Source organism: Somniosus microcephalus, chromosome 10 (genome assembly GCF_052327205.1).
Source record: "Somniosus microcephalus isolate GS21.2 chromosome 10, FLI_Smic_1.0, whole genome shotgun sequence".
Lineage (NCBI taxonomy): Eukaryota > Metazoa > Chordata > Chondrichthyes > Squaliformes > Somniosidae > Somniosus > Somniosus microcephalus.
Window position 1 is genome coordinate 157330884 of NC_140996.1, and position 22518 is coordinate 157353401.

Sequence of the window (22518 nt, forward strand, 5' to 3'; positions counted from 1 at the left end):
CCAATTTTGGCTCAAGTCCCCAGATGTTAGTGAGGAGGACTTTGCAGGAACAACTGGGCTGGGTGTGCCGTTTTCATGTCCAAAGCTGGTGCCTAGGTCGATGCTGGGCGGTCTGTCCGTTTTTATTATTATTGTTTTTCATAGTGGTTTTTTACAACTTGGAGTCAACCACATTGCTGTTGGTCTAGAGTCACATATAGGCCAGACCAGGTAAGGACGGCAGATTTCCTTCCCTAAAGGACATTAGTGAACCAGACGGGATTTTACGACAATAAGATAGTTTCATGGTCACCATTACTGATAACTAGATTTTAATTCCAGATTTATTTAATTAACTGAATTTAAATTCCCCAGCTGCCGTGCTGGGATTTGGACTCGTGTCTCCATTAGTCCAGGCCTCTGGATTACTCGTTCAATAACATAACCACTATGCCACCGTTCCCTTTATGATTTGTTTAATTAAATTTCACAACTTGCCATGGTAGGAATTGAACTCTTAACCTCTGAGATATTAGCCCAGTATCATAACCTCTACTATACCATAACCACTTATTTGTCACAAACTGCTTGGCCCTAATATATAACAACAACAACTTATATTTATACAAAAGCAAAATACTGCAGATGCTAGAAATCTGAAATAAAAACAGAAAATGCTGGAAATACTCAGTAGGTCAGGCAGCATCTGTGGAGAGAGAAACCGAGTTAATGTTTCAGGTCGATGATTTATATTTATAAAGTGCCTTTAACATAATAAAACGTCCCAAGGCGTTTCACAGGAGTGTTATCAAAAAAAAAAATTGATACCAAGCCATATAAGGAGATGTTAGGGCAGATGACCAAAAGCTTCATAGAAGATAGGAGCAGGAGTAGGCCATTCGGCCCCTCGAGCCTGCTCCGCCATTCAATGAGATCATGGCTGATCATCCAAATTCAGTACCCTGTCCCTGCCTTCTCCCCATATCCCTTGATCCCTTTAGCCTTAAGAAATATATCCAACTCCTTCTTGAATATATTTAATGAATTGGCCTCTACTGCCTTCTATGGTAGAGAATTCCATAGGTTCACCACTCTCTGGGTGAAGAAATTCCTCCTCATCTCTGTCCTAAATGGCTTACCCCTTACCCTTAGACTGTGACCCCTGGTTCTGGACTCCCTGACCATCGGGTACATCCTTCCTGCATCTAGTCTGTCCAGTCCTGTCAGAATTTTATAAGTTTCAATGAGATCCCCTCTCATCCTTCTAAACTCCAGAGAGTATAAGCCCAATCGACCCAATCTCTCCTCATACGTTATTCCTGCCATCCCAGGTATCAGCCTGGTGAATCTTCGCTGAATTCCCTCCATGGCAAGAACATCCTTCCTCAGATAAGGCGACCAAAACTGCACACAATACTCAAGATGTGGTCTCACCAAGGCCCTGTACAACAGTAGCAAGACATCCTTGTTCCTGTACTCAACCCTCTCGCTACGAAGGCCAACATACCATTTACCTTCTTAACCGCCTGCTGCACCTGCATGCTTACCTTCAGCGACTGGTGCACAAGGACACCCAGGTCTCGTTGCACTTCCCCTTCTCCCAATCTATTGCCATTCAGATAGTAATTTGCCTTCCTGTTTTTGCTACCAAAGTGGATAACCTCGCATTTATCCACGTTATATTGCATCTGCGATGCTTCTGCCCAATCACCCAACCTGTCCAAATCATACTGGAGTTTCTCGGCATCCTCCTCACAGCACACACGCCCACCCAGCTTTGTGTCGTCTGCAAACTTGGAGATATTACATCTAGTTCCCTCGTCTAGATCATTAATATAGTGAATAGCTGGGGTCCCAGGACCGATCCCTGTGGTACCCCACTAGTCACTGCCTGCCACTCGGAAAAAGACCTGTTTATTCCAACTCTTTGCTTTCTGTCTGCCAACCAATTCTCTATCCAAGTCAATACCTTGCCCCCAATCCCATGTGCCTTAACTTTACACGCTAATCTCTTATGCGGGACCTTATCAAAAGCCTTTTGAAAGTCCAAATACACCACATCCACTGGTTCTCCCTTATCTATTTTACCAGTTACATCCTCAAAAAATTCCAGTAGATTAGTCAAGCACGATTTACCTTTTGTAAATCCATGTTGATTTTGTCCAATCCTGTCACTGTTTTCCAAGTGCTCTGCTATTACATCTTTTATAATGGACTCTAGCATTTTCCCCACTACCGATGTCAGGCTTACCGGTCTGTAATTCCCCGCTTTCTCTCAACCACCTTTTTTGAATAGTGGGGTAACATTAGCTACCCTCCAATCCATGGGTACTGTTCCAGATTCCATCGAATGTTGGAAGATGATCAGCAATGCGTCTACTATTTCTAGGGCCACTTCCTTAAGTACCCTAGGATGTAGATTATCAGGCCCTGGGGACTTATCGGCCTTCAATCCCGTCAATTTCCCTAACGCCATTTCCCTACAAATACTGATTTCTTTCAGTTCCTCCCTTTCATCAGACCCTATGTTCCCTGACATCTCTGGGAGGTTATTTGTGTCCTCCTTTGTGAAGACAGATCCAAAATATGTATTTAATTGGTCTGCCATTTCTTTGTTCCCCATTATAAATTCCCCTGATTCTGACTGTGATATACCTATCAATTCATCCAATGAAAAGCGACGAGTTAAGACAGTAACTATAGGTTTTTATTGGCTAAATAACAGAGCCCACCCTCGTGGGTGATCGGATCCAACAAGGAGGAATACCAGCCAGTCGACCACCTTTATACCTGGGCAAGTAGGTGGAGCCATGGGCGGAGTCAGCAGTGGTCAGCCCAGGTACAACAGTGTGACAAGAGGCGACCTCGTGTAGTGATACAACAGTGTAAACAGTGATAACCATAGTGTAACGATAGTGAACGATAAAAGTGGTTTACCACATTCACCCCTTGTTTAGATTTGAGTCCGGCGGGGTGAAGTGTACTACCAGTTCGGGTATGTCAGTCTGTCCGGAGGCCTCGTAAGTCTTTCCGATCGTCGCAGCAGCGGCGGCGGTGATGCAGTATCCGATGTTAATGCTGGCGTCTGCGTGGTCGGCGAAGGCTCGTGGGGTTCCAGCATGCCGTCTACCTTGGCTGGATTTGGGGGGGTGGTGGGGGGTAACGGTGGTGTCTCAGGGATGCCCGAGGGTGCGAGGTCTCGTAAGGAGACTGTGTCCTCCCGCCCGTCTGGGTATGCCACATAGGCGTACTGGGGGTTGGCGTGCAGGAGGTCCACCCTCTCGACCAGGGGGTCCGTTTTATGGGCCCTCGCGTGCTTTCGCAGCAAGACGGGCCCCGGAGAGGTCAGCCAAGTTGGTAGCGTGGTTCCCGTAGTCGACTTCCTGGGGAAAACAAACATTCGTTCATGAGGGGTGGCGTTAATGGCAGTGCAAAGCAGTGACTGGATGGAATGCAGCGCTGCCGGGAGGACTTCCTGCCAGCGAGAGGTTGGGAGGCCCTTGGACTTTAAGGCTAAGAGAACGGCCTTCCAGACAGTCGCGTTCTCTCTTTCCACCTGGCCGTTCCCTCGGGGGTTGTAGCTGGTGGTCCTGCTTGCAGCAATACCTCTCGCTAGTAGGAACTGGCGAAGTTCCTCGCTCATGAAGGAGGAGCCCCGGTCGCTATGTATATAGTTCGGGAACCCGAACACGGCGAAGAGGTCGTTCAGGCATTTGATGACCGTGGTACTGGTCATGTCTGGGCAGGGGAAGGCAAAGGGGAAATGGGAGTACTCGTCAATGATGTTGAGGAAGTACACATTACGGTCAGAGGACGGGAGGGGCCCCTTAAAATCGATGCTCAAGCGCTCGAAGGGGCGGGTGGCCTTGATCAGGCTTGCTCTGTCCGGCCTAAAGAAATGCGGTTTGCATTCGGCACAGGTTTGGCAGTTCCTGGTCATGGTCCTGACCTCCTCGATGGAGTAGGGCAGGTTGCGGGCCTTAATGAAGTGGTAAAGTCTGGTGACTCCGGGGTGGCAGAGGTCGTTGTGGACGGTCTGCAGTCTATCAATTTGCGCGTTGGCGCATGTACTTCGTGATAGAGCATCTGGGGGTTCGTTCAGTTTACCAGGCCGGTACAAGATCTCATAATCATAGGTGGAGAGCTCGATTCTCCACCTCAAGATCTTGTCGTTCTTGATTTTGCCCCTCAGCTTGTTATTAAACATAAAAGCGACCGAACGCTGGTCGGTGAGGAGGGTAAATCGTTTGCCTGCCAGGTAATGCCTCCAGCGTCGTACAGCCTCCACGATCGCCTGGGCCTCCTTCTCGACCGAGGAGTGTCGGATCTCAGGGCCCTGGAGGGTCCTTGAGAAGAAGGCCACCGGTCTCCCCTCCTGGTTAAGGGTTGCGGCTAGGGCGAAGTCAGATGCATCGCTCTCCACTTGGAAAGGGATAGACTCATCCACCGCGTGCATTGTGGCCTTAGCAATGTCTCCCTTAATGAGGGAGAAGGCTGCGCACGCTTCTGCCGTCAGGGGGAAGGAGGCGGACTTCATGAGGGGTCTGGCTTTGTCCGCATAATTCGGCACCCATTGGGCATAGTAGGCGAAGAGCCCCAGGGTCCTCTTCAGCGCCTTTGGACAGTGGGGGAGGGGAAGCTCCATGAGGGGGCGCATTCTTTCGGGGTCGGGGCCGATGACTCCGTTCTCTACTACGCAATCGAGGATGGCAAGGCGCGAGGTGTTAAACACACATTTCTCCTTATTGTAGGTGAGGTTCAGCCGTTGGGCCGTACGGAGGAATCTCTCCAGATTAACATCATGGTCCTGCCGGTCGCGGCCGCAGATGGTGACGTTATCTAGATAGGGGAACGTGGCTTGCAGCCCGTCCTGGTCAACCATCCGGTCCATCTCCCTTTGGAAGACCGAAACCCCGTTGGTGACGCCGAAGGGAACCCTAAGGAAGTGGTAGAGGCGGCCATTCGCCTCGAAGGCGGTATACTGGCGGTCCTCAGGGCGGATAGGGAGTTGGTGGTAGGCCGACTTAAGGTCGATGGTAGAGAATATTCGGTACTGTGCAATCTGATTGACCATATCAGATATGCGGGGAAGGGGGTATGCGTCCAGCTGGGTGTACCGGTTTATGGTTTGGCTGTAGTCGATGACTAGGCGGTTTTTATCGCCGGTCTTAACGACTACGACCTGGGCACGCCAGGGGCTGTTGCTCCTCTCGATGATGCCCTCTTTCAGGAGACGCTGCACCTCAGAGCTAATAAAAGCTCTGTCCCCGGCGCTGTACCGCCTGCTCTTGGTAGCGACGGGTTTACAGTCGCGGGTGAGGTTGGCGAATAGGGAGGGGGGCGGAACCCTGAGGGTGGATAGGCCGCAGGTGGTACGTGGTGGGCGGTTTAAAGGCTGTTGGTTGTCGACTGTGAGTGGGGGGAGGGGTCCACCGTATGCCAAAGTGACACTTTGAAGGTGGGATTGGAAATCCAGCCCTAGTAGGACGGCAGCGCAGAGTTGGGGCAGGACGAGAAGTTTAAAATTTTTATACTCCGTGCCCCTAACTGACAGGGTCACAACACAGTATCCGCTGATGTCTGTTGAATGGGACCTCGGCGCCATCGAGATCCGGTTGCGCGTTGGCTGGACAGTGAGGGAGTAGTGGCTCACCGTGTCTGGATGGATGAAACTCTCCATGCTTCCGCTGTCGAACAGGCAGGTCGTGGCGTGGCCGTTTACTTTGATGTCCATCATGGACTTGGACAGGTGATGCGGGCGAGCTTGGTCCAGTGTGACGGAGGCTAGTGTATGGCTGAGCGAGCTGCTGTAGTCTGCGGGTGAGGCTGCGGTCGGGTCTGGAGACAAGGTGGCGGTCGAGTGTGGTGAACAAAATGGCGGTGCCCACGACGTTGCATAAAATGGCGGAGAAGATGGCCGCCCCCACAACTCACATGAGGCACTGCCGGTGTCGGTGGCCTTGATCAAAGATGGCCGCCCCCACGACACTCACGAGGGGATACTGGCATCTGTGGCCTTGATGAAAGATGGCCGCCCCCACAACTCGCATGAGGCACTGCTGGCGTCTGTGGCTTTCCCCCTGCAGGCCTTCGCGAAGTGGCCTTTCTTGTGGCAGTCGGAGCAGGTCGCGTTTCTTGCAGGGCAGCGCGCCCTCGGGTGTTTCGCCTGGCCACAGAAAAAGCAGCCGGCGGCCCGATCGCGGGGCTCCGATGTCGCAGCCGGTACCAGGGGTGGCGGTCCCGATCGGGTCCGGGACGCTGACGCTGAGGTAGGTCCCAGAGGCAGCGGTGCGAGGGGTATTGCGGTCGGGGTCGGGCCTGAGTCCCAGGGTCGCGCAGCACAGTACCTGGAATACGCCTCGAGGTCCCGATGGGCCACTTCCAGAGAGCGAGCGAGGGCTGCAGCTGTGTTCAGGTCGAGGTCCTTTGATTCGAGCAGTCTTTGCCATGAGTAGTCGGACCGAAGGCCTTTCACGAAGGCATCGCGGATATTCTCTTCAGTATTTTCTGCAGCCGTTACAGCTTTAAAGTCACAGTCCCTGCCGAGTGTTTGTAGCGCCCGTAAAAATTCATCTACAGACACTCCTGGCTGTTGCGGGCGGGATCTTAGGAGATGTCTGGCATACATAGAATTTACCGGGCTCCGGTACTGCTCTTTCAGCAGGTTGAGGGCAGCCTCGTATGTAGTAAAGTCCTGGATGAGTGCAAATACTTTAGGGCTCACTTGGGCGGTCAGAACTCTTAGTTTGGATCTCTGAGGCACGCCGGATTCTCCCAGGTAGGATTCGAAACAGCTCAGCCAGTGTTTGAAGTCGAGGGCTGAGTTTGCTGCCTGTGGGTTTAGATCCAGGTACGGCGGTCGGAGGGCTCGCAGCCAGGCCGGCTGCTGTGGCTGTTGTAGCTGGGCGTCTGACTGGTCGTTTGGCTGCTCCGTTAAAGACATTTCAAAATTTAGCCAATAAAATTGATATACCTATCAATTCATCCAATGAAAAGCGACGAGTTAAGACAGTAACTATAGGTTTTTATTGGCTAAATAACAGAGCCCACCCTCGTGGGTGATCGGATCCAACAAGGAGGAATACCAGCCAGTCGACCACCTTTATACCTGGGCAAGTATGTGGAGCCATGGGCGGAGTCAGCAGTGGTCAGCCCAGGTATAACAGCGTGACGAGGCGACCTCGTGTAGTGATACAACAGTGTAAACAGTGATAACCATAGTGTAACGATATAACAGTGATAACCATAGTGTAACGATAGTGAACGATAAAAGTGGTTTACCACAGACTGCAAGGGACCTACGCTTGACTTTACCCATCTTTTTCTCTTCACATATCTATAAAAGCTTTTACAGTCAGTTTTTATGTTCCCTGCAAGCTTACTCTCATACTCTACTTTCCCCTTCTTAATTAATCCCTTTGTCCTCCTTTGTTGAATCCTAAACTGCTCCCAATCCTCAGGTTTACTGCTTTTTCTGGCCAATTTATATGTCCTCTTCCTCTCCTTGGTTCTTATGCTATCCCTAATTTCCCTTGTTAGCCACGGTTGAGTCACCTTTTTTGTTTCATTTTTATGCCAAACTGGGATGAACAAATTCGTCGAAGAGGTAGTCTTTAAGGAGGTAAGAGCAGTGGAGAGGCGGAGAGATTTGGGGAGTGAATTCCAGAGCTTAGAACCTAGGCAGCTGAAGGCACAACCGCTAATGGTGGCGCAATTAAAATCAGAGATGTTCAAAAGTCCAGAATAGGTGGAGCGCAGAGGTTATAGGGGATTCTAGGGCTGGAGGGGATAACAGAGATAAGGAGAGGTGAGGCCATGGAGGGATTTGAAAACCAGAATGAAAGTTTTAAAATTGAGGCGTTGCTTAACTGGGAGCTAATGTAGGTCAGCAAACACAGAGGAGATGGGTGAGCGGGACTTGGTGCGCGTTAGCCTCAAGTTTATGGAGGGTAGAACTAGGGAGTACGGCCAGGAGTGCATTGGAATAGTCAAGCCTAGAGGTGATTAAGGCATGGATGAGGGTTTCAGCAGCAAATAAGTTGAGGTAAGGGCGGACACGGGTGATATTACAAAGGTGGAAATGGGCGGTTTTCATCGAACGGAGAGGTAGGAGTCATAACGTCACAGAAGGAGGCCATTCGGCCCATCAAGTCCGTGCCGACTCTCTGTACAGCAATCCAGTCAGTCCCATTCCCCCGCTCTATCCCCGGAGCCCTGCAAGTTTGTTTCCCTCAAGTGCCTATCCAGTCTCCCCTTGAAAACATTGAGTGCCTCCGCTTCCACCACTTCCGTCGGCAGCGAGTTCCAGGTCCTCACCACTCGCATTAAAAAGTTTTTCCTCATATCCCTCCTGTGTCTCTTGCCCAAAACCTTAAATCTGTGTCCCCTAGTCCTTGTACCATCAACTAGTGGGAACAGCCTTTCCCCGTCTAGCCTATCCAAATCCGTCATAATCTTGTACACCTCTATCAAATCACCCCTCAACCTTCTTTTCTCTAATGAAAACAAATCCAGCTTCTCCAACCTGTCCTTGTAGCTAAGATCCCCCATCCTTGGAACCATTCCAGTAAATCTCCTCTGCACCCTCTCAAGTGCCTTCACATCCTTCCTAAAGTGTGGTGACCAGAACTGGATGCAATACTCCAGCTGTGGCCTAACCAGCGCTTTGTAAAGGTTCAGCATAACTTCTCTACTTTTGTACTCAATACCTCTATTTATGAAGCCCAAGATCCCATATGCTTTGCTAACCACTCTCTCAATATGCCCCGCCACCTTCAGGGACCTATGAACATTAACTCCCAGGTCCCTCTCTCCCTGCACACTCTTTAAAACTGTGCCATTAAGTGTATATTGCCTCTTCCTGTTCCTTCTGCCAAAATGCATCACTTCACACTTCTCTATTAAATTTCATCTGCTACTTGTCTGCCCATTCTGCTAGCCTTTCTAGGTCCTGTTGCAGTCGATTGGTATCATCATCACTGTTTGCCACACCCCAAGTTTGGTGTCACTGGCAAATTTAGAAATTCTACTCTGTATTCTAATATCCAGGTTATTTTTTTTTTTATAGATAGATATATCTCTCTCAAAAAAAGCAGTGGCCCCAGCACTGACCCTTGGAGAACACCACTGGCTACCATCCTCCAGTCTGAAAAACAGCCATTTACCACAACTCGCTGTTTTCTGTCCTTAAGGAAGCTCAATTTGTGATCAAATATGACACCAGAGTTGCAAACAGACTTGGTCATCCTTAGACAGTTGCCAGGGAGAAAGATCGAATCAATGGAAAGGGAACGGAGTTTGTGGTGTGAACCAAAGACAATAGCTTCAGTCTTCCCGATATTTAATTGAAGGAAATTTCTACTCATCCAGTGCTGGATGTCGGACAAGCAGTCTGATAGTATAGAGGTGGTGGAGGGTTTGAGAGAAGTGGAGGAAAGGTAGAGCTGGGATTGGGAAGCAAAGCCATTGCAGGTGATTATAATGTTACGGCTGGAAAGATAAGAATGGAACCAGCCGAGAGCTGTCCCATCCAGCTGGACAGCGGTGGAGAGGCGTTGAGCAGACGTTTGTGGTCACAAATGACATCCTAATTGACTGCGACAAAGGTAATCTATCCAGTCAATTAGGATATTATTTGTGACCTTGGTAAGAGCAGTTTCAGTACTGTGGCAGGGGCGGAAGCCTGATTGGAGGGATTCAAACAAGGAGTTCTGGGAAAGGTGGGCACGGATTTGGGAGGCGACAACATGTTCAAGAACTTTGAGAAGGAAAGGAGGTTGGAGATGGTGCGATAGTTTGCAAGGATGGAGGGGTCAAGGATTGGTGTGTTTGAGGAGAGGGGTGATGACGGCAAATTTGAAGGAAAGGTGGACAATACCTGAGGAGAGAGAACAGTTAACAATATCCGCTAACATGGGAGCCAGGAAGGGAAGATAGGTGGTCAACAGTTTAGTAGGAACAGGGTCAAGAGAGCAGGAGGTCGGTTTCATTGACAAGATGAGCTTTGAAAAGGCAAGAGGGGAGATAGGAGAGAAATATGCAAATTTAGTATTCGGGCTGGGCGAAAACTGAGAGGAAGTAAGGTCTGGTGGGTTAGGGGAAGGGAGGAAATTGAAAGCAGGAGCAGTTGAACGGATGTTAATCTTTTTAACAAAGATATCCATGAGCTACTCACATTTATTGTTGGAGGTGAGGGTGGTTTGAGAAGACAGTGGTGAAGAAGAGAAGGCTGGTGTTGGATGATTGTAGAACAGTGGGCGGTTTTAGTGATGGGCAGCAGGACCCGGTAGTGCTTTATATGATCTAGCCAAATCTGGTGATAGATGATTAGACCAGTTGTCCGCCAAAGACATTCAAATCTGCGTCCCTTGGACTTAAGGGAGTGGAAATGAGGGGTATACCAGGGAGGACAACTAGGGTGAGAGAGCGTAATGATTTTAATGGGGACAAGGACATCAAAGGTGGTGGAGAGGGTGTGATTTAGTAAGTCAGTAGCTGCACAAATGTCATGAAGAATTGCAGGCCAAAGGCCAGGTTGTTGGGAATTAGAAACTGCAGTGATAAGGGACTTGAGGGAGAGTTTTTTCCAGGGGTAAATACAAAAAGAAGTGGGTTTAGAAGGGGGAAGGGGAATATGAGTAGAAAGTGATGTCAGAGATTGCCTTATCGGTGATGGTTACGGGGGCAGGGCAAGGCCATATGGGGGCTTTAGTTAAAAGGTGTGCACCCTGTAATGCTGATTCGGTACCCAGTAAAAGGTCAGTGTAGGCCTGGAGACACAACCCCCGCCCCCCACCCCACTTGTTGCAACCACTTCCCCACCACCTTTTGTCGCAAATTTAACTCCCAGCTTGGTCCTGGATTTTGCACATGGACCTCAGTACTTGTTTCATCAGATGCCAGTTCAGTATAATGCTCTCTCAAACCCTTGAGGTTTGTCTGATAGCACCAGACTTGTCCGTCATTAGCACTGCCCCAGTGGAATCCTTTTAACTATGATTGATGACGCACTTTAGCCAACAGTAAAGCTATTTTGGATCATTTTTATGTAATTGCATTCCCCTGTGGTTGAACACAACCCATTGTTCCCATTTTATTTCTTGTGACCCTCCTGGCCTCACAATGTGCTGCATCATAATCTAGCTTTGCAGCAGCTCTTGCTTGCTCCAAAAATGCTTAAAATACCACTTTACAGGCCCTTTGTTTTCACAGAACGGTTCTCCTTCATTTTTCAGTTACCTTAATAGGGTACTGCTTAGACAGGAGTTGACATGGCCAGTGGTTTCCTTGCCCCTGCAGCTGAAGCCATAACAAACTATTAGCCTGATTTGAAAAGCACTTTGAAGTGTGGTCATAATTGCATGTAGATGAGTAGTCTGGTTATAAATCTATTTTAAGCCACTCTTATTTCTGGGCAGTAAGCTATTTTGGGACTCGTTCAATTTTTACAAAATCTTGATTGTCTCTTTCTGTTTTACATTATTTTATTGCCAGTGATTAGTTGATTAATACAGTCCTTATTTATAACAGAAAAAATTGCAATGTCTGACAGGCTAATTCTTGTGAAAGTAATGTATTTGATTATACCTTTTGCTCCCCCAAAATATGCTTTAAATCTCCTAGTGCTGCTTTAAATTAAAACACTTGGTAATGTAGAGATAATGTAGTTTATGCAAGCTAGAAACAATGGAGGTCCAAAGAGATTTGGAGGTCCATGTACATAGGTCATTAAAATGTCATAGACAGGTACAGAAAATAATCAAAAAGGCTGATGGAATGCTGGCCTTTATATCTAGAGGACTAAAGTACAAGGGGGTAGAAGTCATGCTTCAGCTGTACAAAACCCTGGTTAGACCACACCTGGAGTACTGTGATCAGTCTGGGCACCTTAGGAAAGAGATATTGTCTTTGGAGGGAGTGCAGCGTAGATTTACTAGAATGACACCTAGACTCCAAGGGTTAACTTGCAGGTGGTGGTGTTCCCATGCGCCTGCTGTCCTTGTCTTTCTAGGTGGTAGAGGTCGTGGGTTTGTGAGGTGCTGTCAAAGAAGCCTTGGCGAGTTGCTGCAGTGCATCTTGTAGATGGTACACACTGCGGCCATGGAGCACCGGTGGTGGAGGGAGTGAATGTTTAAGGTGGTGGATGAGGTGCCAATCAAGCGGGCTGCTTTGTCCCGGATGGTGTCGAGCATTTTGAGTGTTGTTGCAGCTGCGCTCATCCAGGCAAGTGGAAAGTATTCCATCATGCTCCTGACTTGTGCCTTGTAGATGGTGGATAGGCTATAGGGAGTCGGGACGTGAGTCACTCGCTGCAGAATACCCAGCCTCTGACCTGCTCTTGTAGCCACATTATTTATGTGGCTGGTCCAATTAAGTTTCTGGCCAATGGTGACCCCCAGTATGTTGATGGGGAATTCGGCGATGATATATCAAGGCGCAGTGGTTAGACTTTTGCTTGTTGGAGATGGTCTTTGCCCACCACTTGTGTAGTGTGAATGTTACTTGCCACTTATCAGCCCAAGCCTGAATGTCGTCCAGGTCTTGCTGCATGCGGGCATGGACTGCTTCATTATGAGGAGTTGCGAATGGAACTGAACACTGTGCCATCATCAGTGAACATCCCCACTTCTGACCCTATGATGGAGGAAAGGTCATTGATGAAGCAGCTGAAGATGGTTGGGCCTAGGACACTGCCCTGAGGAACTCCTGCAGCGATGTCTTGGGGCTGAGATGTTTGGCCTCCAACAACTACAATCATCTTCCTTTTGTGCTAGGTATGACTCCAGCCAGTGGAGAGTTTTCCCCGATTCCCATTGACATCAATTTTATTAGGGCTCCTTGATGCCACAGTCAGTCAAATGCTGCCTTGATGTCAAGGGCAGTCACACTCACCTCACCTCTGGAATTCAGCTCCTTTGTCCATGTTTGGACCAAGGCTGTAATGAGGTCTGGAGCCGAGTGTTCTTGGCAGAACCCAAACTGAGCATTGGTGAGTAAGTGCTGCTTGATAGCACTGCCGATGACACCTTCCATCATTTTGCTGCTGATTAAGAGTAGACTGATGGGGCGGTAATTGGCTGGATTGGATTTGTCCTGCTTTTCGTGGACAGGACATAACTGGGCAATGTCCACATTGTCAGGTAGATGCCAGTGTTGTAGCTGTACTGGAACAGCTTGGCTAGAGGCACGGCTAGTTCTGGAGCACAAGTCTCCAGCACCAACAGCCGGGATGTTGTTGGGGTCCATAGCCTTTACATTATTCAGTGTGTTCAGCCGTTTCTTGATGTCACATAGAATGAATCGAATTGGCTGAAGACTGGCTTCTATGATGGTGGGGATCTCAGGAGGAGGCCGAGATGGATCAGCCACTCGGCACTTCTGGCTGAAGATGGTAGCAAATGCTTTAGCCTTGTCTTTTGCACTCACATGCTGGGTTCCGCCATCATTGAGGATGGGGATGTTTATGGAGTCTCCTCCTACCGTTAACTTTTTACAGGAAACTTTTTTTTATCCAGGACCGACGTGGTTCCGGTTCATCAAAAATTCCGGATAACCGAAAGCTATAGTAAAAGATACGGAGAGCTGAGAGCTCCGTATAAAGCAACAAACCCTGTTGCTTAGCAACAGGTGCAGAACAATGGCCACAAGTTCCAAGCATCTCTGTAGCTTAGCAACAGCTGCAGCCACACCCTTGCACAGCAACAGATCGAGGAAGGCAAGTACAATATGAAGTCAAACTTACCTGAACCTACTCCTGAATTTTGCCGGTTAACCGAGATTTCCGGTTATTTAGGTGCCGGTAAATCGAAAGTTTCCTGTAATTGTCCACCACCATTCACGACTGGATGTGGCAAGATTGCAGAGCTTTGATCTGATCCGTTGGTTGTGGGATCGCTTAGCTCTGTCTATAGCATGCTGTTTCCGCTGTTTAGCATGTATGTAGTCCTGTGTTGTAGCTTCACCAGGTTGGCACTTCATTTTTAGGTATGCCTGGTGCTGCTCCTGACGTGCCCTTCTACACTCCTCATTGAACCTGAGTTGGTCACCTGGCTTGATGGTAATGGTAAAATGAGGGATATGCTGGGGCATGAGGTTACAGATTGTGGTGGAATACAATTCTGCTGCTGCTGATGGCCCACAGCACCTCATGTATGCCCTGTTTTGAGCTGCTAGATCTGTTCTGAATCTATCCCATTTAGCATGGTGGTAGTGCCACACAACACAATGGAGAGTGGCCTCAGTGTGAAGATGGGACTTCGTCTCCATAAGAACTGTGTGGTGGTCACTCCTACTAATACTGTTACGGACAAATGCATCTGCAACAGGTAGATTGGTGAGAACAAGGTCAAGTAGGTTTTTCACCTCGTGTTGGTTTTCTCGCCACCTGCCGCAGGCCCAGACTGGCAGCTATGTCCTTCAGGGCTCGGTCAGTAGTGGTGCTATTGAGCCACTCTTTGTGATAGACAGTGAAGTCCCCCACCTAGAGTACGTTCTGTACCCTTGCTACCCTCGGTGCTTCTTCCAAGTGGTGTTCAACATGAAGGAGCACAGATTCATCAGCTGAGGGAGGACGGTAGTTGGTAATCAGCAGGAGGTTTCCTTGCCCATGTTTGACCTGATGCCATGAGACTTCATGGGATCCGAAGTCAATGTTGAGGACCCCCAGGGCCACTCCCTCCTGACTGTATACCACTGTGCCGCCACGACTGGTGGGTCTGTCCTGCCGGTGGGACAGCACATACCCAGGGATGGTGATGGTGGACTCTGGGACATTGGCTGAAAAATATGATTCTGTGAGTATAACAGTCAGGCCAGGCTGAGTAGATGATATACTGTTGTATCTACACCACGATCACTGGACTAGCCATTAGGAGGTGTGCAAAAGCAGTTTGGTGATGATGCCCTACTGAAGCTTTTTTTAATTTTCCTCTTCCTGTGAGAAATGCCTGACCTCCATTATGTACTTTCCCATGATAATGTGGCTTAGACAGTAGAGGATTGATGTGCCTTACATATCCATAGCACCACATGTTGATGGTCTAGCCTGTTGCACTACTACATTGTGATAATCCTATTGTACTTCATTGTTGAATGGTAGAACATAAAGTATGTAAATTTCATAAATATTGCAGCTTATAGAAAGAATCACCATCTTATTACGGGTCTAACAACTGCATGAAATATGTTTTGAAATGTATTAAAATGGCTTTCAAAGCTGTATCCCTGAGCATCCTTTAGCTTAGCCTTGAAAGAGGTGACTCAGATTGGGAGGTAGCTGTCACCAGACTAAGCATTAAATTTAATTGTTTTAAATATGCTAAATTGATTTTTTAAGAAATATGCTCCAGCAGGAGTGCTTTTGTTTTCATAGCTGCACATATCTCAAGTTGCTGACACGAACTGAGCTTTTAGTTCTGATTTAGGTTTTATCCACAACCTGGGCAACAGCGCTAAAAACAAACCCCTGTCTAAACACTCAGGGCCCATAAATTTCAAAATGTACAAACCAGCAGTTAGGTATGTGAGGGGCAGCAGGCAATCTATTCCCTTCCTTTCCCCAAAATTGCCCCCGATTGATGTATTCTTCTTCCCCCACCTCCCCACCCTAAACTCTTCACACCCACAAGCAGATGATTGCAGAGATCTGAGAGCAGTTTGCCTGCATATTGTCCTATGGAACCAACTAAAATGGCAAAAATAGTAGTGAGAGTTTCAAGAAAAGATTTGTATTTTAGTGTGTATTTGTGTTACTCAGGAAATGAACTGAAGATAGAAATCTGAACAGGTACTGCAACTCAAGCACCCTATCCTCTTCTAACAATTTGTTCTCCCAATTCAAAAATCAATTGAGATTTTTTTTTGCCCTTTGTTTTTCCTTAAGTTTATTTAACCCAGGACAACAGTTTTTAGCTAGGCTGGTTATGACATTTTAAAATGGAGAATTCTTAGATACAGGGTAAAGAAAGTACAACATGTAGCTTTGGCTATGCTTTACTCTGAACAAATTCATGCCCTATTTAGTTCCTTTTCTTGATCATTTGATCTGGCTCTGACTTGACGGCCGCAGCAGTTGCCTTTAGTGACTTATTTGTGGAAGGATCAATTATCAAGCTGAAGCTCTGTTACAATTCCATTTACAGCATTTTGTGTGCGCCAAGTGCGAGAAACCTTTTCTGGGTCATCGTCACTACGAGAGGAAGGGATTGGCTTACTGTGAAACTCACTATAATCAGGTAATGCTGCAATACTCTGACATTTAATTCAGTAATTTATTTTTTGTTTTTACCAAAGTATAGCAACTTTAGTGTGATTTTACATGTAAATATTAAGCTAGAATTTTAAATTCCAATGGTGAGAATATATTAATTTTTGCAGCCTGACTGCTTTTTGTGAATATGTTCATAATGTTGAGTCCAACCTTTCTACAATAAGTAGGCTACTAACTTTGAAATGGCCAGCTTGTTGTGCGATGTTAGTCCTTGTTTTTTCTCTTTTCTCTTGAATCAAAAAGTTTGTTTATACTAATGCATATTTTAAAATAATTATACAGGACATCTGTAGCAGCTAGTTTTGAATATTTTGTACCATCCAGCATTTATTCGAATAGATTTGTAAGAAAGAAAGAACTTGCATTTATAGAGCCTTTCATGGATCAGGATTACTTTTGAAGTGCAGTCACTGTTGTTTTGTAAGTAAACTTAGCAGGAAATTTGCAGATAGAAAGGTCCCACAAACAGCAATGAGATCATTGACTAGCGGTGTTGCTTGAGGAATGAATATTGGCCGGGATACTGGGAGAGCTCTTCAAACAAGGCCATGGGATCTTTTTTGCCCCTCTGAACAGGCAGAACTCTCCTCAGTTTAACATTCCTGAATTACAGTGCACCAAGATGATGTGTTTAAGTCCTAGAGATGGGCTTTAACTCACAACCTTCTGACTTAGAGGCGAGAATGCTACCAATTGAGCCGAGTTGACTCTAAGAATAGTTTTGATCCCTGATGTAAATAAGAAATAACTCTGAAGAAAAAAATTTCTTGTTTTAAATTTATTCCTTTTGATATAGCTTATATACTTTGACCATAATCTTACAATTATCTACTTTTTCAGCTGTTTGGTGATGTTTGCTACCACTGTAATCGTGTGATTGAAGGAGATGGTAAGTTTTGAAGTACTTGTTGTGTGGTTGAAGTATTTGTGACTGGATGTATGTAACATTTATATCTAATAAAGTTCCAGGAATTGTTTTTCTATTTTCGATCCTGACCCAGTTTCAGTGAAACCGTACCATCCAGAAACAATAATTTTCTGATTTTAAATGTGGCAAATAAAATAGTTTCAAACATTTTCTGCACAGTATTATTTCTTTCTCCTTCCTTTTTCCCCACAAACCAATCATCCTTCTTTAAAAGTTTGGCAGTCCCAAGAATTTGAGAATTTGTACAATGCGTTTGAATTCCTCAATCTTTTGTTAAATGTTAAAATATTTACTTTAAACCTGAATATAAGCAATCGCTAATAAACCAAGTGGATAAATATGAGTAAGGAAGATATTAGTGCTGTGGTTAACTGTATATTTCAACTTTTTTTCCTGTACAGTTGTATCTGCTTTGAACAAGGCTTGGTGTGTTAACTGCTTTGCCTGTTCAACTTGCAACACCAAGCTAACACTCAAGTAAGTAGTTTAAGTCCTGTCACTATATGGTGTGTTTTTTAAATCATTAACTTTTAATGTGTTTGGTCTCTTTCTGTGGCTATGCTCTGGTTATCTTCATCTCCAAAAAAGTACATTCAGAAAGGCAACGCTCATTTTTTTCTGTGTGGTTCTATACTTCCCTTGTTTCATACATTACTCTGTCTGTGTTCTATCCTTTTCTATCCACTATCCATTCTGTGAAGAGACAAATTTGTTGAAATTGATCTGAAACCAGTCTGTAAACACTGTTACGAGCGATTGCCTGAAGAGTTAAAACGGCGACTTGCTAAACGGGAAAGAGATGCAAAAGAAAAACAGAAAAAGAAAAAATTGATGGATATCTGCCTGTAAGCAATGTCTATCTCTCCTCTTCTGTCCTTGGTTAGTATCTTTGATTTCCATGTGTTTATGTTTTAATCAACTCATTCTGTACTGTTGCATCCTTGACATTCTTTCTGTATTCTTTGGCCTACTTCCACCTCTGTAACATCGCCCGTCTCTGCCCCTGCCGCAGCCCATCTGCCTGCTTCTCTCTCATCATGTACCTTTTGGGCTGTAACTTAAAATCTAATCATCTTAATCCTGAACTTTTTTTTAATCATGCTTTGCTTTGAGAGATTTTTTTAAGTTGCACATGATCAAGCATCAACATCAAGGTGCCTGTCAAGTAAAAAGGAAAGCAGATTATTTTTGATATACTACTTAATGCTTTTGAAACCTGTAGACATGACTATTCCAATACTCTACTGGCTGGCCATCCATCTTCCGCCCTCCATAAACTTGAGCTCATCCAAAGCTCTGCTGCCCCATACCTTAACTCCACAAAGTCCCGTTCACCCATCACCCCTGTGCTCGCTGACCTACATTGGCACTGGTCCACCAACACCATAAATTTAGAATTCTCACACTTGTTTTCAAATCCCTCCATGGCCTTGCTCCTCCCTATCTCTGAACCTCCTCCAGCCCTCCAACCCTCCAAGATCTCTTGCTCCTCCAATTCTGGCCTCACGCATCCCCGATTTTCATCATCCCACCTTTGGCGGTCGTGCCTTCAGCTGCCTAGGCCCTAAGCTCTGGAATTCCCTCCCTGAACTTCTCTACCTTTCTCTCCTCCTTTAAGATGTACTTTAAAACCTATCTTTTTGACCAAGCTTTTGGTCACCTGTCCTAAAGTTTCTTTGTGGCTCAGTGTCACATTTTGTCTAATAACTCTTCTGTGAAGCATCTTGGGACATTTTTACTACTTTAAAGGTGCTACATAAATGTAAGTTATCAACTCGTAGAAATTTCAGCATCTAAGATCATTTATCTTCATTGCAATAAACATCAGTGATTACAAGACATTTCATATACTCATGTACTAAATCAGGTGTCTAAATAATGAAAATTAATCCATTGAAATACTGCAGATTTTTCCTTGCCATGCTCCTCTCAGTAATATAAAACTACCTGTATTTCCTTTTACCATGTTGACTGACATTTCATATAGCCACATTTAATGATTACATTTTGGTAGTGGGCTTTTAAAAAAATTATTACTGCAGTTTAAACCCTCTTGATCAGTTTTATAGATGATATTTAAGACTACACTCCAAAATTGCATGTTGTTCCATTCCATCTATTATGGTTGCATTTGAAAACTAAGACTGGATAGAAAGGTCTGTATGACTGAGCATGTCCACTGACCTTTTCTGTTTAGCTAAAGCAAGAAATGTTCTTTTATTTTGTTCCATAGAAACAAGTTTGTGGAGTTTGATATGAAGCCAGTTTGTAAGAAATGCTATGAGAAATTCCCTCTGGAGCTGAAGAAGAGACTGAAGAAACTGGCTGAAAGTGCTGGACGGAAATAAGGAAACTACTTGTGTTTTACAGTCAATTTGCAAAGTAGCTGTTCTAAATTCAAACACATTTTCTAATAACAAAAAGTCAACTGAGTACATTTGTAGCAATATTCTAAATGCAAGTGATTTAAATCCAAAAGTCACCACTAAAGATCAGTTTATAAAAGTCTAGATTTGACTTTAACCTTACAGGCAGATCCATTTGTTTAACTATATAAATAAAAAAGTAATCCCTATTTGATAGTTGTTCCTCCGCACCCCCCCCCCCCCCCCCCCCCCAACCTTGTGATGCCACATAAATATAGCCTGGCTGGCTAAGTGCATAGATTATTGTCCTTTTGCTGCTCTCAACAGCTCCCTAGGAATTACGTGAGAGCAATATTGTGGGCTGACATGATTCGGCCTCCAACTGTTCTTTTGTACATTGTACCCTCCCCTTCCAATGGGGAAGTGCCTTATCATTGGCCTGACTGAGTTTGTGAATTCACTGGGAGAACCCAGACCACACTACTCTGACAGCATGTAAGTAAGTTAACATGCTGCACCAGAGTGCCATCTAAAAATGGTGAAGTGGATTTTTTCCCCCTAAAATGGTACTCCTTTACTGTATTTTCAGAAAAGTTTTGGTACATGCTGTTAAGTCTCCATGTGCGCACCTAACAATTGAAAATATGAAGTGATGCTGATTTTGTTCAAATCCATTATAGCAGAGGGAATTAATATGTAATCTGCTCACTTGTGCAGTAACTGAGGTTTTGATTCGGCAAACTATCAGCCTAATACTATCAAAAATGCTCTGGTTAGAAGCATCACTGAACGCTTTATGTTACAATATACATTATTTTACTTAATGTGCTTCACTCCAAGCTTACACTACATAAAATATTCAAATCAATGCTTCTTTCTCTTTTCCATTGTAAATGATTGTATGGAGTTATAGACACTTACAAGAGATGCAAATTAAACCAAAAGTCACTGTTCCACATTCCTTCAGTGTACTCTGCTAACATGTAGGAGTTCTATTGATCAATATATTTCAGTATATATTCTAATGATGTATATGCATAAACTTTTACTATTTTTGTACAGTTTGTAACCGCTATAAGGTGTTGATTGTAAAACGCTGCATCATTTAGAAATAAAGTATATTATTGGCATACTTTATGTAGGAAAATTGCTTTTAGTTAAGATAAATGATCCGTTTCCAAATTTAAAAAGAGCATGGATTATAGACGTGGAGTATTTAATTTTGAAAAGTACTATGATAAAGTAAAATAACACTTGGAGGAAAAACAGGAGAAGGTTATGCCAACTGCCATATAGTGGCTTAATTATGTATTTCTCATTGAATTTTCACCTTTATTCATGTTTCAAGCAGGAAGATGCCGTAACAGCAGCAGTACTCCATTTTGACAGAATTAGCTTTGTATGCATGACCTCTTTTTAAAATCTTGTACATCAATTTAAGTGTGTATTGCTTTTCCTAATATATTTAGCATGGTAGATACTGTAATACAACATTTAAGCAATATATGCTATGGTTTCCCTACATGTACTTGAAAGCAAAATTGGTCAACTGCGACATTTATATTTTTAATGTTCAGTAGAAAGTATAACAAACTCTGGAGAAACTTCTTAATTTCTAAAGAAACATGGACAGCCATGTCTGAAGAACTTTTATGTGACCAGACGATGGTGTTCTTGCACCTTACAGTTCAGCATAGATGGTACTTTACAAACCATGATAACAGATGCAAATCTTGTAGTGTTTTATAAACTTTAATTTAATAAAAGTACCAAAACTGCTGGACATGTTAATAGATGTTAATAGTATCCAGTAACTTTCTTTTCTATCAGTTTTGTTGCAGTTGAGCATATTTGTTAATTCTTCTTGTAATAATTGCTGGTGCTACATAATGAGATGCTGTAAAATTTGAAAACAAGTTCATCTCAAATGTCAGTTCTGTAATTACCCACTGGTGCATTCTAGTGAAGTAGTTATATGATGAAGTGACATCTACATCAATATATTAATTTCTTGAAAACTAATGATATTTATCCAGCATGTTGTAATGGGAAGCACATACTGAATTTGTGTTACTTTATCATTAAATAATGTATTTTTTCCTGTATCCCACAGCTATACAGTACTCCAGTATTATATAATAAAATATACATATTGTGAATTATCCCACTTGGTCATATTTGCTGCTTTGTATTTTCTTATGGAACTTATTTTTCAAAATCAGCAAAGTGTAGTCAATACTGTGCTTAATTTTCAGTGGTTATGTATTGTTAATAATGCCTGCTTCATGTACGCTTCTTTCTTGCATGTAATGTGTTATGTCCATCCTTTGCCATAAAGAATGTGCGTTTCTTTCACAGGAAGGATTGTGCACTTCAACTTTCCAATATAAATCTGGCTGGTTGTAATGGATGTATTTCAGGAATCTCTTTATTGCCCCCTCCTGCCCTCACTTCACCGCTGCCCCCTTGTGTGTATGTATCTGTTGAGTGAGGTTGCATCCTAGCCGTTTGGTCAAAATTTAAGCTGGATTGCAGATTGGTTGCATTTGTGTAGGCAGAGGATGGATATTAATGGTAGCAGCTTTGCAGGGAGTTGTAAATGGACAAAACCATCTGTTTGAGTTGTTGCTCCATTGCTGGCAGCTATGTTGAATGTCCTGTAGGGATCTATGTTGGCACTGTTGCTCTTCACTAACTTATCAGTGATTTAGTTGAAGGCATCAGGAGTACAGTCCCTAGATTTGCTGATGACATTAAGGTGAGCGAGAGAGGTTAGGAGTTTGGACAAAACAGACTAAGCTGACATACAGAGGGCCCTATCCTCTGGAACTCACTGTCTAAACCCTTCTCTCTCCACCAAAACCTCCTTATAACCCATATTTTCAGCTAAGATACATTGGGGGAATAGCACAGGTGTGGCAGATATATTTTCAATGTTGACAAATGTAGTGTGGTACTGTTTAGTTATGCTAATTCCA

At 44.8% G+C, this 22518-nt stretch overlaps 1 protein-coding gene across 7 annotated transcripts in view; it reads left to right on the forward strand.

Annotated features, from left to right (window-relative positions):
- Positions 1-21702, forward strand: part of LOC147111785 (LIM and senescent cell antigen-like-containing domain protein 1) — a 211182-nt gene extending 189480 nt beyond the window's left edge. For 5 of the 7 annotated variants that reach the window (XM_085999015.1, XM_085999017.1, XM_085999018.1 and 2 more), the window contains exons 7-10: positions 16119-16211; positions 17087-17135; positions 17576-17651; positions 17876-18053. In XM_085999015.1, coding sequence (XP_085855141.1) covers positions 16119-16211; positions 17087-17135; positions 17576-17651; positions 17876-18023 — 366 coding nt within the window. In that variant the 3' untranslated portion in view covers positions 18024-18053. Of the gene's footprint in view, positions 1-16118; positions 16212-17086; positions 17136-17575; positions 17652-17875; positions 18054-19407 lie in introns of those variants that run through there. The other 2 variants (XM_085999014.1, XM_085999012.1) reach the window with 1 other exon arrangement.
- Positions 21703-22518: the final 816 nt, after the last annotated feature.